The sequence below is a fragment of the Chrysochloris asiatica genome, unplaced genomic scaffold (genome assembly GCF_000296735.1).
Source record: "Chrysochloris asiatica unplaced genomic scaffold, ChrAsi1.0 scaffold00070, whole genome shotgun sequence".
Taxonomy (NCBI): Eukaryota; Metazoa; Chordata; class Mammalia; order Afrosoricida; family Chrysochloridae; genus Chrysochloris; species Chrysochloris asiatica.
The window spans coordinates 7,751,414-7,768,615 of record NW_006408588.1 but is presented as its reverse complement, the minus strand read 5'-3'; the positions used below and the strand labels follow the sequence as shown (position 1 = coordinate 7,768,615).

At 39.6% G+C, this 17,202-nt stretch overlaps 1 protein-coding gene across 1 annotated transcript in view; it reads right to left on the bottom strand.

The window, feature by feature from the left end:
• Positions 1-17,202, bottom strand: part of SEL1L (sel-1 suppressor of lin-12-like (C. elegans)) — a 63,035-nt gene that overhangs the window by 28,557 nt on the left and 17,276 nt on the right. The window contains exons 4-6 of the mRNA XM_006864750.1: positions 7,293-7,460; positions 4,942-5,047; positions 3,764-3,926 (exon numbers count right to left, since the gene is read on the bottom strand). Coding sequence (XP_006864812.1) covers positions 3,764-3,926; positions 4,942-5,047; positions 7,293-7,460 — 437 coding nt within the window. The remainder of the gene's footprint in view (positions 1-3,763; positions 3,927-4,941; positions 5,048-7,292; positions 7,461-17,202) is intronic.

Genomic DNA, 17,202 nt, shown 5'->3' with positions numbered 1-17,202 from the left:
GTAAAGGGAGCAGAAGAGGGGAGCAGAAGAGGGGCTCAGGAGAGGAGAGAATGGAAGCAGGATCAGGGGAGGGGAGAAAGGATGCAGAAGATATTAGCAGGAGAGCAGGGGAGTAAAGAATGAGCGGGACAGTAAAGAATGAGAGAAGTAGAGTATTAGAGTAGCCATAGAAATAATAATAATAAAGCATGTAATGAGAAGATTATGAATTTATCATGACCCATGACTCCGTGTTCAGCCGACGCTGCACCCGCTTTTGGAAAAACCCTGGAATAAGTTTTCTGGGGCTGGCTCCCAGCAATCAACCATTAACACGCATGGAAGCAGCAGTTAAGAAATCAAATGACATATTGCATTAGGCAAATCTGCTGCACAAGACCTTTTAAAGTGTTGAAGAGCAAAGATGTCACCTTGAGGACTACGGTGTGCCTTAAAGCTTAAGGACTAAGGTGACCCAAGCCATGGTATTTTCAATAACCTCATATGCATGTGAAGGCTGGACAGTGAATAAGGAAGAAAGACCACAGAAGAATTAATGCTTTTGAGTTACGGTGTTGGAGAAGAATATTCAAAGTGCCATGGACTGCCAAAAGAACCAACAGATCTGTATTGCAAGAAGTGCAGCCAGAGTGCTCCTTGGAGGCCAGAATGGCCAAACTTTGTCTCTCATACTTCAGACATATTGTCAGGAAGGACCAGTTGCTGGAGAAGGATATCATGTTTGGTAAGGTGGGGGTGGGGGTCAGAGAAAAAGAGGAAGACCCCCAGCGAGATATATTGGCAAAGTGGTAGTAGCATCCATGGGCTGAAGCATGGCAACAATTGTGAAGTTGGCCCAGGATCAGGCAGTGTTTCGTTTTGTTGTGTGTAGGGTCACTGTGAGGTGGTACTGACTCGATGGCACCTAACAACAACAAATGCAAAGTTTGTCCAAATATAGCAGGTTAATTTTTAAGTTGACATTTTTGCATGGCACAAGGATGATGTTATAAATTTTGGCAGAAAAGAGGTTCCCCACAGATGGTTTGGAGTCCTGGTGTGGTGCTGTGGGTTAATGCGCCAGACTGCAAAGCCGTTTGAACAGCAAGATTAGCGGTTCAAGCTCACCAGCTGCTCCTCGGAAACCCTATACAGGGTCGCTATGGGTCGGAATCGACTCATTGGCACTTGACAACAACACCTGGTTTTAATAAACGTTCTCTAACTATGATCAGAAATTTTGCTTTATCTGCAAAAAAATCCCAGAGTTGGATACAATGTGAAATATAGAACATTCTGGCATATATTCTATGTAGAAATATTTTACATAAATTTATCAGCCTTTAGCTGCTACATACTGTTTATAGGTAAAGATGGAAAAGATGCAAACAGACAAACTGAGGTAGGACATTCTGCAGAAAGATTATCACAAGTTAATATCACAGGGAAAAGAAAAAGGGAGAAGGCAAGGCTAAACTAGAAACAGTCTAATGTAAGGTAGAGTTCTGGATTGGATATTATTTGGACAAAAGAGTTGTAAAGAAAAACTTTAGTTCAATTAAGGAAATCAATATGGTAAGGGTATTACATGATATAATAATTAAAGTGAAAACTGCTGACTTAAAAGGACAAGTTGTGTAATAGTATACAGTGGAATCTTGTTTTAATAAAAATTCATATGTGTACACACAGAGAAAGAAAGGTCTAGAAGGACATGAATGAACTAGTGTTAACAATTATGATGTCTAGGGGTTGGAAATGTGATGTTTATGTTCTTATTTTTGTTAGCTTGTAGGTATAGTTCTATAGTATACATGTATTGCTTTTGTAATAAAGATTTGTTTTAAAAAGACACCAAAATTAAAGAGGTTTTGTAACAAAAACAGGGGAGTAGTTAATCTTACAGTCTAGAAACAGAGGACTCTAGGACCATCAAGGGAGAAGAGCACTAGCGGTATGTGGGACCTTATCCAGAGAAGCAGGGATACCAGAGATGGAGGCAGAGATGGGAACATGGAGAGAGGGAACAGCTGAGGACTCTAAATTCATGGGACAAGAGGAACTAAGAGCAGGTGGCCAGGAGGCAGACTTGCAGAATGTGCCCTTTGGTAGTATAAATTATTATATGTATGTCTGAGTGTTTTGTTTTTGTTTTTTTTCTTTAAAAATAAAGAACTAAAATGAACAGAGAGAAATAATGTTAACTGATGGTATATGGAAGGGATTATAATCATTGTAATGAAACAAGGTGTACGATTTGCTGAATGTAAAACTGATGATCTGCCTTGTAAACTTTCACTCAATTTACAATAAAAACTTAAAAAAAAAACAAGACACCAAAATTTATAAGAACTGGGGCACTTGAACTTTGTTAAAAACACAATGGTAAGTGAGGTAAAAGCAGCAATGAAATGGCAAGCTAAGCCCTACAATGTTCAGTGGACTTCTGTGGACCCAGTTGGGGACATGGTTGGCAAGCAGTGTGAAGAGGCCTGGGGACTCTTGGGCCCAGAGACAGTGGTGTGGCCACGGAGGACTCGAGAGGAGAGTGGAGCTACCGGCTGACAGGAAGAGAGGACATATGCACAGGAACGCCCACACTTGCAGATGATACCCACGTGACCTGGACCGGATGACTGGATGATCTGAGCTCAACCAGGAGAGGAAAGAAGAGGGGAGAAAAAAAATAAAGAGTGAGCTGATACAGTCTGATGAAATTGACCTATACCTATGGAGCAGCAACTCAAAAGAGGGAACAAATCCTCACAGCAAGAAACATTCACACAACCCCACACACACAGAGTGGATGGAGAAGGGCGGCTTGGACACTGGATACTCAAATGGGGAGAAGGGGACTACAAAGGCAAGAAGTGACTGGCTTACAAGCTTTCAAGAAGGAATCTGGTGCTAGGGAGCATGGCGGAAGGCAGAATCTCCAGTAGGTACTATTCAATCTGTCTGGGCGGAGCTGATGAAAGGAGATACAGATGGGTAACTCGTGATACTGTAGTGAATAATGCTTATCAGGACGGATTATGAGGGTCGGAAATGCAAAGGTAGAAGTTTTGTAACAAGGAAGGGAGTGATTGATTCTCCAGGATAGGAGCGGAAGTTTTTTAACAAGGAAGGGAGTGACTGATTCTCCAGGATAGGAGCGGATGATGGGACCATCAACGGAGAAGAGCAGAGACTGGGACCCCACCCAGAGAAACAGAGATGCCTGAGATGGAGACAGAGATGATGACATGGAGTGATGAAGCGACTGGGGACTTTGGACCCAGAGAGGGAAAGGGACTGTGGGCCGAAAACTGGGGGGAGGAGGGGGAAGTGTAGGGAGCGGGTTTCTGGGATATACCCTTTGGGTGGTTGAGGATGCATGGAGGGGATTGGAACCATGGCAGTGAGATGATATATGATGGAATGAATGTAAAACTAAAGTTCTCCCATGTAAACTATCATATAATTCATTAAGAAAAAAACAAAAACACAATGGTGAGTAATTTCAGATAAAAATAAATATCTTCATTTCCTTCTCTATAGATCTTATTTGGAAAACTATCAATGTTGTAGTTCTGGGAGGATGCAACTGCCAATATGCTTTTATTGACCACAAATTTTCTTTAAGCAAGCTGAAAAGATTGTCAAAGAAGATTGGGTCTACCCCAAAATTAACATTTCAAGCTATTTCCCCTTCTAGTCATAATTGCTAAGTCAGGACAGAGAGAGTAAGCATCTGTGAAAATAAATGATGGATGAGAAGAGTCTCCTTTATAAGTGTACTTACAGTCTGTCCCTTGGGAGATCCTTCCTCAGTCAGTTTTTCAAACATCTCTCTAGCTGCCTGGACATTCTGTGTAAGGTAATCACCAAACAAAAGAGCGTATGACACTCTCTCCAGGGCCTTGGTATGGTTCATGCCTGCTGCCTTTTGAAGATACCGATATGCTCTTCAAAATGCAAGTTAAAAAAAAAAAATAACAGTGTTTTGGAACTACCGTTAAAAATATTTTTCAAGATCTCCTAACTTGCAGCACACATCATTTCCTTCAATAGAATACCGGTATTATAAACTTAATTCTACTAAGTTATGCTATTTATACATGTAGAAAACATCTTACCTACTTGTTTTTTTTTTTTTTAAGTAAGGTACCAATTCTGTTATCTTGCTACCTTGGAATAACTTAATTACATTAATCTTTTTGTTGTTAAGTGCCATCAAGTTGGTCTGACTCACAACGACTCTGTATAGGGTTTCTGAAGAGTGGCTGGTGCGTTTGAACCACCAACTTTATGGTTAGCAGTGCAATGCTTATCTTACAGAGTCATATCCAGGACTCCAATTACATTAATAATAATTCTAAAATGTGCATTAAAAGTTAATTGAATTTTCAATTGGAGAATTATGGTAATATGATGATGTCCATTAAACATTCTGGTTATGGGTTAAGTGTTGGACTGCTAACCAATAGGGAGAAAGATGAGGAGGTCTGCTTTCTTAAATATTTATAGCCTCAGAAACCCTATGGAGAAGTTCTACTTTGTCTTATAAGGCCACTTAATAGTCGGAATCAAACCGGTAACAGGTTTGGTTTAAATAAGTTTTGGGTTTAGTAAATAATTCAATATAATAACCACTGTAATTTTCTTGATCTTATTTCATTTTATATTCTGAGTTAATAAGTATACTCTAGGTTATTAGAAAGGATTACGATTTTAAGAAAGCATTTCCATTTGCTGATTGTTCATTTTTGAGATCAGTATTTTTAAACATTTTATACCAACAAGCTAAAATCAGATATAAGCAATGCCATTAAACTGCAACTATCATATGACATTTTCTTGTAAAGTAACTTAAATCCTTGGGCATCTTCAGTAGCACGCTTTGAGATAAAATGAAATGCTCAGTAATTTAGCTCAATACTGGCCTATGGAGTGAAGAAAGGACTTGGCAATGCTACCTACTCTCTTTTCTGGCTTTTCTTATTGCTCCCATTGAGGATTTTCATCCCAGTCTGGTACATCATTTCTGCTTCCTGCATTTGCCGTCTTTTAGCAGCTTCTTCTTCAGCTAAAAGTAAAATGTCCAAGAATTTAAACAGATTTTACTTCCATAAGCAATTACTTATCAAAAATCAATGTTTATTCTTTCTTTGGGGTAGTCACACAGTATTAGTGATATTTCATGATTTCAAAATCTGACCTTAAAGACACATGATTTAAGCATGGCTATTTTCTAAGACTTTTTAAAAATACACAAAACTAACTGAAGTCATGCTCTTTTACAGAAATCAATTCTAAACTTCCTTTGAAGGGCACTTTTTCTGATAATCATAAAACCAGTCATTATAAAACCTTTCATATTGCTAAACTAAAATTTTATTTTGTTGTTAAGTGCTTTTGAGTTGGTTCCAACTCACAGCAACCCAGTATAGGGTCTGAACCACTGACTTTGTGGCTTATCCTACAGTGGCACACAAGGTCAGCTGGAATCAGAAGTCCACTAGAGAACAGCAGTCATTCTGTCATGGACATATTGTATTTCTTTACAAGAAGAAAGCATTCATGATTACTTACATAATAAAAATTAGTACAAATTGACTTCTACAATTAAATATAGATATTGATTTAATGTTTGAGTTTGCCAATTTTTTTTCTATTCACTGATGCTGTTTTTGTTGTTGTTGTTAAGTGTCTGAGTTGGGTTTGACTCATAGTGACCCTGTACAGGGTTTCTGAGAAGCAGCTGGTAATAAGCTTCAACTGCTGACCTTGCAGTTCAAACTGACCTTGCAGTCAAGTACATTAATCCACAGTGCCACATCAGAACTCCAAATCACAGAATTGTTAGACTGCTCAAAAATTATTTTGCTGTAATATAGCATTTTAAAAGGAGCTCTGGTAGCGTAGTGGTTACGAATCGGGTTGTGAACAGCAAGGTCAGCAGTTCGAAACTACCAGCTGTTCCGCAGGAGAAAGATGAGGCATTCTGCTCCCGTAGAGATTTAAAGCCTTGGAAACCCTGTACAGGGTCGCTATGGGTCTGAACCAACTCCATGGCCATGTCAACAACAACATTTTAAACAGAATTCTAGAACTCACCAAGAGACATTTGAGTATTTCATCTTTGGATCAACAAAAACAGAAGTGAAATATTATAATATCCAAGCAAAAAGTCTGATTATCCAGTCATACTAGTCTATGTCCAAAGATGGGCTATATTTGATATTATCTTCTAGGAATACCCAAATATTCTATTGAAGCATTATTTTCAAAATGCTATTTATAATCAAAAGGAGCATAATTAAAATTTTCTGTTATTATTTTATAGTTACATAGATTTTCCTGAAAACATGGCTTGCCTATAGAGGCCAGCCCCTTTTATACTGATAGTGACCCTGCATAAGGTTTCTGAGGCTGTAAATTTTTACTGGAACAGAAAGTCTCATCTTTCTTCCGTGGACCAGATGGTTGTTTCAAACTGCTGACCTTGAGGTTAGGAGGCAGACTAGTAACCACTATGCTACTAGAGCTCCTTTAATGAACACTTAAGTTGATATCTATACCTGCTAAATGTTACTTTTCAATAGCATATTTTACTCAAAGTATTATTTAACTTTTAAATTAACCAACACATTAAGGATCAATCCAATCCAAAGCTGAGATTGGATTGATCCTTAAAGTCAGGTACCTCCATGGATGACTGAGTATCCCCCTCCATCAATAAGTAGTAGCAGAGGTCCCTTGGGCCTTGGTCATAAGGAATAAAAGTCTGCTTTCCATTCCAGTAACTTTGTGTTACTCTTGTGGCTATCATTTCCTAACCAGAAACTTCCCTGGCAGCCTATCCCTCTGGGAAGACAGCTATGTCTCCTTGTCCTAGCCAAGTGACTGCTGTATGCCTCAAATCAAGAGCTAGGTCTAGGCTCAGGTTCTCACCCATGGCAGACTAGACATCAGGAGTTAGAACGTGCGGTGAAGGTCTGGTAGGGGTCAGCACCAAGTGCTTCAAGCTCAAAGTCTTTTAAAAAGATACTATTTATTTTTCTTCTAATCACAACTACATAAATTAGCAGCTTAACAGCCTGCCTGAAGGGTTTATGGGTTAACCTACACCTAACAACTAAAAACCACCTTGAGAAGAGTGTGATAAGCTGCTGGAGGTACGGTCTGGAGGTATGGTCCGGAATTAGCCCACTGTAAACTACCTGCTCCTAAATCCAATCTTTCAGAATATAACTATGTCATCAACACTGACCAGTTCTGACCAAAATGGAAAAGGATGGCTAGGAAAAGTATTTCTCTGCAATACTTACTTTCACAAAAGCCCCACTTTTCATCTGCCTTGTAATCATAAGTTGTAGCACACCATAATCTGCCATCTTCCCTTCCATCTGATGTACATTCATCATATTCTTTATCCAGAAAGAGAAAGGGGAAGTGGCAGGGCTCCCCATGCGCTGTGCCTTCAATGGCAGTCAAAACTGGGGAGACAAGAAAAAAGAAAAATCTAAACCTGAATAGCACTTAAGTATATTCCTGGGTCTAAGAGACAATTTTATCAGCTTTTGATGACGAAAATCCATAACATATGGTTTATAATGGGGAACATAAAAGGCCTAGCCATAATTCTGATTAGGAATGACCTGAGGTTGAGTCATTTGATGAGAGCATGCCTAGTTGACTACTTTAGAATTTCTGAAGGACTTGAGATACAATCTTACGGATTACCAAACATATACTGTATAACCTTTGCTCAATTTGTTACTGCTATTAAGTGCCATTGAGTTGGTTCTGACTCATAGTGACCCTGTATAGGGTTTCGGAGGAAAGCCTGGTAGGTTAGAATCACCAACCTTGCGGTTAGCAATCCAGCACTTATCCTACAGTACCACACCAGGACTTGTTCGCTCAACTAGTGACCAAAAATGAAGTCAAAATGCCACTGAATCAATTTCAATATTCATAACAACTCTTCTTATTTCTATCGGAATGCTCAAGACAATTTCTTCAGTAATGTAATTCTGTAAGGAAAATGCTCCTCCAGGTCAAGTTTATCACTCATGTACTCCTCTATGATTCCATAACATTTTACTAAGTCGTAGTTCAAACCCCCCAGCTGCTCCTCAGAAATCCTAGACAGGGTTGCTGTGAGTCAGAATTCATTTGACAGCACTTAACATCAACAACATTATACGTACTGAATTTATTTCTTTATGATACTCTAGTTTCCACTAGACTTTGAGCATGCTAAAGGGTAAGATCGTATCTCTAATTTTAAATTCTTCCCAAGTATCTTTTAAAATCTGGGACTTATACCAGGTACTGGAGCAAAGGCATTTGCTACTCAGAAGAACTCACTGCCTATATCAAGGGAAAGAGACAACAAAGTAAGATGGATGTTATGGAACGGAAAGTCTTCTCTTCTAGGCGAGTTTTAAATAGAACCTCAAGGAAGTGCTGGAGTAGGCAGTGGATGACAGGTTGACCTGTGAGGTTGACCTGAAGGAACAATGGGTGTTAAGAATCAGATGAAAGAATGGCTTGATAATCAGAATTCAACTAGAGGAAGATAAAAAACCAAAATTTTTGATAAAGGAAATGAGGGTAAATAGCTACAATTCGACGAACTTGACCTATACTCATGGAGTCAGTAACTCTAAACACCAACAGAGAGGGGAGGAGTCTTCACCTCAAATATCAATACTATCCCCTCTGTACACAGGGTAGATAGGGATGGGCAACTTAGACATTGGCTACCTAAAATGAGGTGGCAATAAAAGCACAAAGTGACTGGCTTACAAGGTTTCAAGGGGGAGTTTAGTTTAATAGTGTGTGGGGGAAGAAAGAGTCTCCATTGAATAGTTTTCATCTTGTCTAGATGGGTCTGGTTAAAAGAGATGGGGATACAATTCTTATGATTCAATAGTGAGTAATTGCTATCATGACTAATTGCGACTGTCACACTGTAAAGGTAGAAGTTTTATAACAAAAACAGTGGATTAGTTATCTTATAGTCCAGAAACAAAGGACCCTAGGACCATCAAGGGAGAAGAGCACAAGTGGAATGTGAGACCTTATCCAGAGAAGCAGCGATACCAGAGATGGAGGCAAAGATGGGGACACGGAGAGAGGGAGCAGCTGAGGACACTAGACTCATGCAAAGAGAGGGACTGAGAGCTGGTGGCCAGGAAGTAGACTTGCAGAATGTGCCCTTTGGTGGTATAAATTATTATATATACCTGAGTGTTTGTTTGTTTTTTAAAGAGCTAAAGTGAATAGAGAGAAATACTGTTAACTGATGGTACATGGAGGGGATTATAATCATTGTAATTTAACAAGGTGTATGATTTGTTGAATGTACAACTAATGATGTGACCTGTAGACTTTCACTCAATACACACAAAAAAAACCTTAAAAAAAAAAAAAAAAAAAAGAACCAGATGAAAGAGAGCATGGGATAACAGAGTCCACAAAGACAACATTCTACATCCTACATTGGTGAGGAGTGACTGGGATCTTACAAGCTCATGAGCATCCATTTAAGATGCAACTATTGGTCTCTACATGTGAGAAGAAAGAAGAGAGATGACAATTTGAAGATACTTTGAATCAGCTAGTCCAATAAACAAATGGAACATGGGAACATCAGTCATTATGACTCTGAGACCAGAAGAATTAGATGGCGCACTACTAACACTACTAACTGTTCTGAAATGGACCACATTAAAGGGTCCCAAAGAGAGGGAGAAAATGTGGAGTAACACTAATAATTATAAAGAAATAAAAACACTGGGCTTACTAGTCAGAAAGAGGCAGAAAGAATCCAAGACTAAGGCCTTTAAACACCTTTTAGGTCTGGAATGGAACTCATACTTGTGGCCCAATTTTCAGTGAAGTGAAAACAGCTCACCAGCTGCTCCTTGGAAACACTATACAGGGTCACTATGGGTTGGAAACAACTCAACGGCACTTCACAACAACCATATCCTGGAGTTCTGGTATGGCACTGCAGGATAATGTACTGGACCACAGGGTTGGTTTGAAACTCAAGGTCAGCAGTTCAAACTCACCAGCTGTTCCTTGGAAACCCTATGTAGGATTGCTATTAGTTGGAACCGACTCCACCGCATTTAACAAGAAGACACATCACCTTATACAGGGTTGCAATGAGTCAGAACTGACTTGACATCATTTACCAACAAGAAGTCACATCCTGGAGTGGCACTATAGGTTACAGTGGACTGCTAACTGCAAGGCTGGTGGTTCAAACCCATCAGCTGCTTCTTGGAAACCCAATACAGGGTTACGAGTTGGAACTCAAAGACATTTAACAACAAGAAGCAATTCATATCATATTGTACCACACATCCCAGATGTGGTAACCACAAAATACAAAGCCATTTAATACCACCACCACCACCACTCTCTCTTTTCTTTGCAAATTTACTCAACCCCCAGCTATATTTTCACATTAACATGCTGCTATTACAATTGTTGAAGAAGGTCCAACTGGAATGATAAAAGGGATAGTGAGGAAGCAGCAGCAGCAGCTAGACAAAAGACATGACTGGAGTACCCTCCTTCCTTTTTTCTTTTAGGTTTATATAAAACTTTGTTCCAGCCCTGGGAACATTCAGAGAGAAAAATGCAAACTATTAACATTTCAGCTCATCTAGAGCTCACCTTTACTTATTTGGGGCCCTTTCTCTTCCCTATTGGAGAAAGGTTTTACTTTTCCCTGCTGTTTTAGCAATGGCACCAAAACCAGCCCACTCTCACAGAGATAGATCTTTTTCACTCTCATGACAGCATCTCAGCTGCCCTTTCATACCCTGGGTGACTCCTTAGTCACCGGGTAGCAGAGAGTCATCAAACTAAATGACCATTAAATTTTTTAAGGAATATGTTTTGTTGCAAATAACAAAATCTATCACACAGTAGCAGAAACAGAAAACTTATTTAGCTCACATAACTAGAACTATCTAATCAGAGTTCAGAGCTTATCCCTTCAGGGATTCTAGCTCTTTGTTTCTCAGCCACCTTAATTGGCCTCGTTGTCTTGTTTGCTCCATGTGGTTATACCTGGTGGTGACATCACTTCCAAGTTTGGGTTCTGCAGGAAGGACTGCTGCCTGTATCAGGAGAACAGAAGTCTTCCCTGAAGACTTCACCAGTGGAACTCTGCCAAAATTATTACCTGGCCATCCCTGACTCAGAGGCTCAGAGAAGGTGAGGAAGGGATTCGTAATAGTGAGTTAGTTTGTACTGTCTCTCACCAGTACAATGTCAGTGATGTGTTAAATGGAAATAACGGGTGGTAAAATAATTCAATTAGCATGATCCCCTCCATGGAAAAGAAAACCATGCTTTTCACATATCTACAACTGAAAAGAAACAAGTATAGATCTTCTTTTCTGGAAACAACTATTATTAACTCTGGAGAAAAGGAGAGTTTGAAATGGTGGTAGGTGTAGATGTCAAGGTGATTTTTTAAATTTTGCTTTGTATCTTTTCCTTTTATGTGTGGATTAGGTTTTGTTTATCTTCCCCTGCAATAAACACATTGTCATTGTAGTACTCAAAAAGAAGAAAAATGATACAGACTAGCCAAATACCTTGATGCATTTCTAATAACAACAAAAGAACTAAGTTTAAACTTCTTAAATCATATTTAAAATTGGGTACTGAAGGAAGCAAATTGGTTGAGTGAGTAACTGGGTAGCATTTCTATTTACTTGCTGCTGTGTGGGACTTTGCAGGGAAGCAGCAACCCTCAATCAGAGCAGTAAAGGGAGAAAGGAGACCAAGGAAACATGCAGTTGTCTACACCAGATTCTGATTTGAACTAAAGGCTTTGGGTGTGGTTTGGTTTCATAAGAAATTGCTTGTGCAATTCTTCTCTAGAAGACATCCATATGGAAGAGCATCACTCTTTATCTCACTTCCACCAGGGCCTTCAAAACTAAAAGAACTACCATGTTTTTTTACACGAATAATGCAGGGATTGTAAGTATTTTGCCAACTGTGCATCGGCCCACCTCATATGTTAGTTTCTTAAGTACACTATGCCAAAGTGCCAGTTTGTTTTTTTACATATTGCTGAGTTCAATTTCTATTTCCAATCACATGGAAACTTCACTTATGATAGGTATCATCAACTTAATAGAAAGTCATAGTTTGATTATTTATTTTCTAATTACCAGTGGACTACCAAACTCTATATCCATAATGGCTTCACCTTAATTTATACTGTTATTATATAATTATGATCAAAAGTAGCCTTTTCGGACTGATTTTGTATACATAAGCAGAAGATTAAAGAAAATTCACAGCAGGAAAGAAAATAAAGAGACTGTTAATGATTTGCTTGTAATGCAGGAGGGGACTGGTAAACGAGGCCAAAATTCATTCCTACACATATTTTGAGATATACGTGGTATATGCATGGGTGTGCTATACCAGACTGGTTTACTTAATCTCATCATTTCCACAGCTATGTGGGGAGATACTGCATCCTTAAAGCCATCATTTATAGAGACCCATTATTTAAATCTCTTAAATAGCATTTTTCTGAATAGGTTTTACTCTGTATGATGTTTTGACAATGCCTGTCATTAAGTTTTCATGAAGCTTGTCACTTTGTTCTAAGGACACAGGTCAGTGCTTCCTTCTGTTTCTACTGGAAATGGTTATTTCTCACAGAGTTTTACGGAACTATGATTTAATTAAAAAACATCTGCAGCCGTACACTGGCAGAGAACTTTCAGAGGTTCAAGCTAGATTCAGAAGAGTACATGGAATGAGGAATATCATTGCTGACATCAGATTCGCTGAATGCAAATAATTACCAGAAAGATGTTTACATGTGCTTTATTAACTACACCAAAGGCTTTCAACTGTCTGAACCATAACAAGGTATGGACAACACTGCAGAGAATGCGTTATTCCGGAAGACTTAATTTTGCTCATGAGAAAGGTGTACAGAGGCCAAGAATCAGTTGTTAGAACAGAACAAGGGAACACCGAACGGTTTAAAATTGGGAAAGCTGTGTACCAGGATTGTGTTCTTTCACCACACTTATTCAATCTGTATACTGAGCACATAACTCAAGAAACTGGATTTTATGAAGAAGATTGTGGCATCAGGATTGGAGGAAGATTCAGTACCAACCTGTGATATGCAGATGATACAACCTTGCTTACTGAAAGTGAAAAGGATTCATGTCATCAACGTGAAATAAATCTACTTCAAGGTAACAGCTCTTCCCCAGTCATATTTTGAGTGCCTTCCAACCTGAGGGGCGCATCTTCCAGCAGTATATCTGGCAGTATCCAGGTGCTCTTCATCATGTTTCAGTATTCAATATTCTGGTGTTCTCTGATAGTGTTCCACTGCTATTCACAAGGTTTTCAGTGACTAAATAATCGGAAGTAGTGCATCTCTCCATTTTCCTAGGCTGTCTTAGTCTGGAAGTTCAGCTGGTATTAAATACCTTGCTGGTATTTAAAATACCTGTGGCACAACTTCCTTAATTAGAGCAACATGCAAGTCACCACAGTACTTTAAACTGACAGTTCTTAGTCCTCATCTTACTGTTCACTAGTACTTGGTACAGTTGATCACTTTCTTTTCCTGAAGATGCTTGGGTTCCTTCGTGTATTTTTGTTTGATCTTGAAACAGGAACTCTCAAGACAGGTTTATTTCCTCTTCTCTGTACATGTGATGTTCTCTCTTTGATGTTCTGTGTCGTCATTCTGACTCATAGCAACTCTGTATAACAAAGTGGAACTGCCCCATACAGTTTCCAAAGCTGTAATCTTTTTTACTTCTAGTGTGGCACTGTAGGATAAGCTTAGAAATGCAAGGACCATTTGAACCACAAGATCAGTGCTTCAAACTCACCAGTTGCTCTTTGGAAACCCTATACTGGGTTGCTATGAGTCAGAACCGACTCGGTGGCACTTAACAACAACAATTTTTATGAAAGTACACTGTCAGTTCTTTTTCCTGCAGAGAGGCTGGTAGACTCAAACCACTGATTTTTCCATTAGTACCCTATCACTTTGCCCACTGCACCACCTGGGCTCCTTACACTGTGTTCTATTGTTCTATTCATAGCGACCCTGTATAGGGGGTCTGAGGCTTTAAATCTTTGTGGAAGCAGAAAGCCTCATCTTTCTCCTATGGAACAGTTGTTTTGGGGGCATGGATCAGAAGGACTTGGATCCCTCAAGAGACACAGGCGAGTGAGTCTTCTATACACTACATTTTCGGAGTCCTACCGTGTAAAAGGGTTTTGATTCTGGGCTCTGCCCTTTCACTTCCTGTTTACTGAGGGAATCCTGTTTAGTTTCTTTTCCTGTAATGACTGTTGTTGTTGTTGTTAAGTGCCATCAAGTTGGTTCCAACCCACAGGTCTCCAAGGAGCAACTGGTGGCTTGAATTATTGACCTTGCTGTTCAAACAGACTTTGCAGCCTGGTGCATTAACCCACAGCACCACACCAGAACCCCTCCAATGACTAATATGCTTAAATTCAGTGGGTCACCATGTCTAATCTGAAATCAGTTACACTTGTGTTCTATCGCCCTGTAACTCCATCTGTGTTGACCCAGATGTCTATAATTGATTTAATCAATCTTCTATTCATAAATTTTGAGTTCTTTTTTGGTTTGTGTTTTTAAAATTACTGTGTTTTTTTTTTAAATTTGGGTTATTATTATTGTTGTATGCCATTGAGTTGGTTATGACTCATAGTGACCCTATATAGAGTTTCCAAGGCTGTAAATCTTTACAGGAATGGAAAGCCTGACCCTTTTCCTGCGTAACAGGTGAATTTGAAATGCTAACCTTACAGTTAGAAGTCTAACACGTAACCCACTATTCCACCAGGGCTCCTTTATTTAAAAATTATAATACTACACAAATATTTTCTTGCACATGTGGCCTTGAGAGAACATATTTGTAAATACTCTGCAAAATAGAAAAACCAGATCTAAAGGTGAAAAGCTTTTCTAAAAATCTCTTTTAATTCTAGGAGATATTAAATATCCCTTTTAAAAGGTTATACTCTTGCCCAACAGCATAAAAGTGTCCATTTATTCATACTATAACCAGCACTGAATATTTTCAGGGCATTTCCTACACACACAGCAACTTCTTCTAGCTTTCTTGAATGGTTTTAATTGAGTATGTTGGTGGGATACAACTTCTCACTTTTTGCTACCAGGGTGTTGGTTGGTTAGGATTTAAACTCTTTAGTACTAGATATAGAAAACATCTCTCTAAACAATTTTTTTTTTTTTTAAATAGAGTATGAAGACTTTTGCTTATTGGCAATTCAATTAAGAAGGATAAAAAATGAAAAGAGGTAACCTCCAAATGGAGATATATTTTTAGTGCTAAACACCAGTTCTTAGTTTGTTACTGAGTTCTTGTGAATTCAGATGTCTCCCTTGGAGGCTAATGATTTTCCAGCCTGACGTGATCGAGAGTTACTTGAAGAATGACAAGATTAAGAGGGCACAGGACAGACTTGCTTATCACCTGGACTACATGAGCCTGCGGAGTCTATGGCTTTTTTGGTCCTGAATGCAGAGATTTTATTTGTTAGAAATGGACTGGAATCTAAAACCTGGCAACAACTGCTATGGGCTTATAGCCTTGGCATTAGCTGTGAACTGAAAGCTGGCTCAAAACCAATGAACAGGACTCAGACTCTGGGACCTTTATAGCTTCAGGACACCAGGTTGTGGAGCCCTATACTGTATACAAATTAGGAATAGTTGCCTGGACCGGCTGGATCACACACAAATGCCTGTAGAAAAAGACCTGTTCTCTAATGGGACCATTTGAAATCTAGCTGCTGATGGGCTGTATGACTCTTACACAGACAGATTGTATTCTTAACTTGTGATAACTGCCCCAGGCTGCAAGTTGTACAAGGAACATCAAGGGATTGTTATTCCTCTCACTCATAACAGTTAGATGGAACTCTCAGCTCGGGGATGAGAGGCTTGGGCTGGGATGGGTAGGGCAGGACTTGCCACTTCAAATGATTTCAATCAGCAGTAGCTTACAGAGGGACTCTGTTCCCTGTACCTTTCTCATGATACACACATTTGAGTGCTGTCTGATTGTGAAGGGAATCTCTCAGAAAGAGAAAGGTCTTTTTTAGGCTGCTCACGGAAGAAATGACCAGGACAAAATGGGAGACAGATTATAGAAATCCATTTCGGAAACTTTGGAAAATTGCCTTTCTAGCAGATATGTTGTCTATAAATTCATGTTTGTGTGTGTAGGCCTTTCTTGCATATAACTCTTACAGATGGAAAGTCTGGATGAAAGTAAGGAATAGATGGAGAAAATGTAAAGTCATAACTGATGAAAAATAGATTTCTGTAATACCGAGGACAGGGAAGCCCAGGATCCCCACAATTTCCACACAGATGCTGACCAGCTTTGTGAGCTGGAGGAACTGGTATCATGGACAAGCTCATTGACTGTCTTAGACATTCTCTCTGAAAGCAAACACTGAACCAGGTCATCTGGAAAGGACTGGGAACCCCAGGGCAGGAGGCTCCATGGTGGGAGGAGCCAAACTGGACTGCTTGTGTAATGCACATGCCCAAACAATCACAAGCTTGCTATTTCCAGGGGAACCACTTTTGCTCTTTGGATTTGTACTTCATGTGTGTGCACACTGAAGCCTCAGCCCTGGAGGCTTTCAGGGCAGTGTCAACTTACTACTCAGAAGTGTGCAAAGTTTAGGGTCTCATAAAGGCATACTGATACCATTACTTCAGATTGTGGGGTCCAACTGATAATTTTACTGTAAAGATGCCTTGGCCAAGGGCCAGAGAACAAACAAGATGGCGGATCGGGTGGACATGTAGCAAAGAGCTCCGCCAGCAACAACACAGAATACCTGACCAAGCAGGCTCAGGGGATGGTCCCAGAACTCTGAACCACATATAAAGGAATTTAGAAGGTTGGAAGGCTTACAGCTGGGGGAATCTGTGGCAGAAGCAAGAAACCCATTGTTTTCTAGTTCGGGATGCTCAGCTTCTCCATGAGTCACCATCTTGGGTGAGACCATGTGGCGGGAGGATCGGAGCAGCCACAGATGCCTGGCAGAACTACAGAAATAAAGGTGTGGCCATTCTTTTCTTTTGGTAGCTGTTCATTGGTTCCTTGCTGTCTGTGCACCTCCATTCTGGTA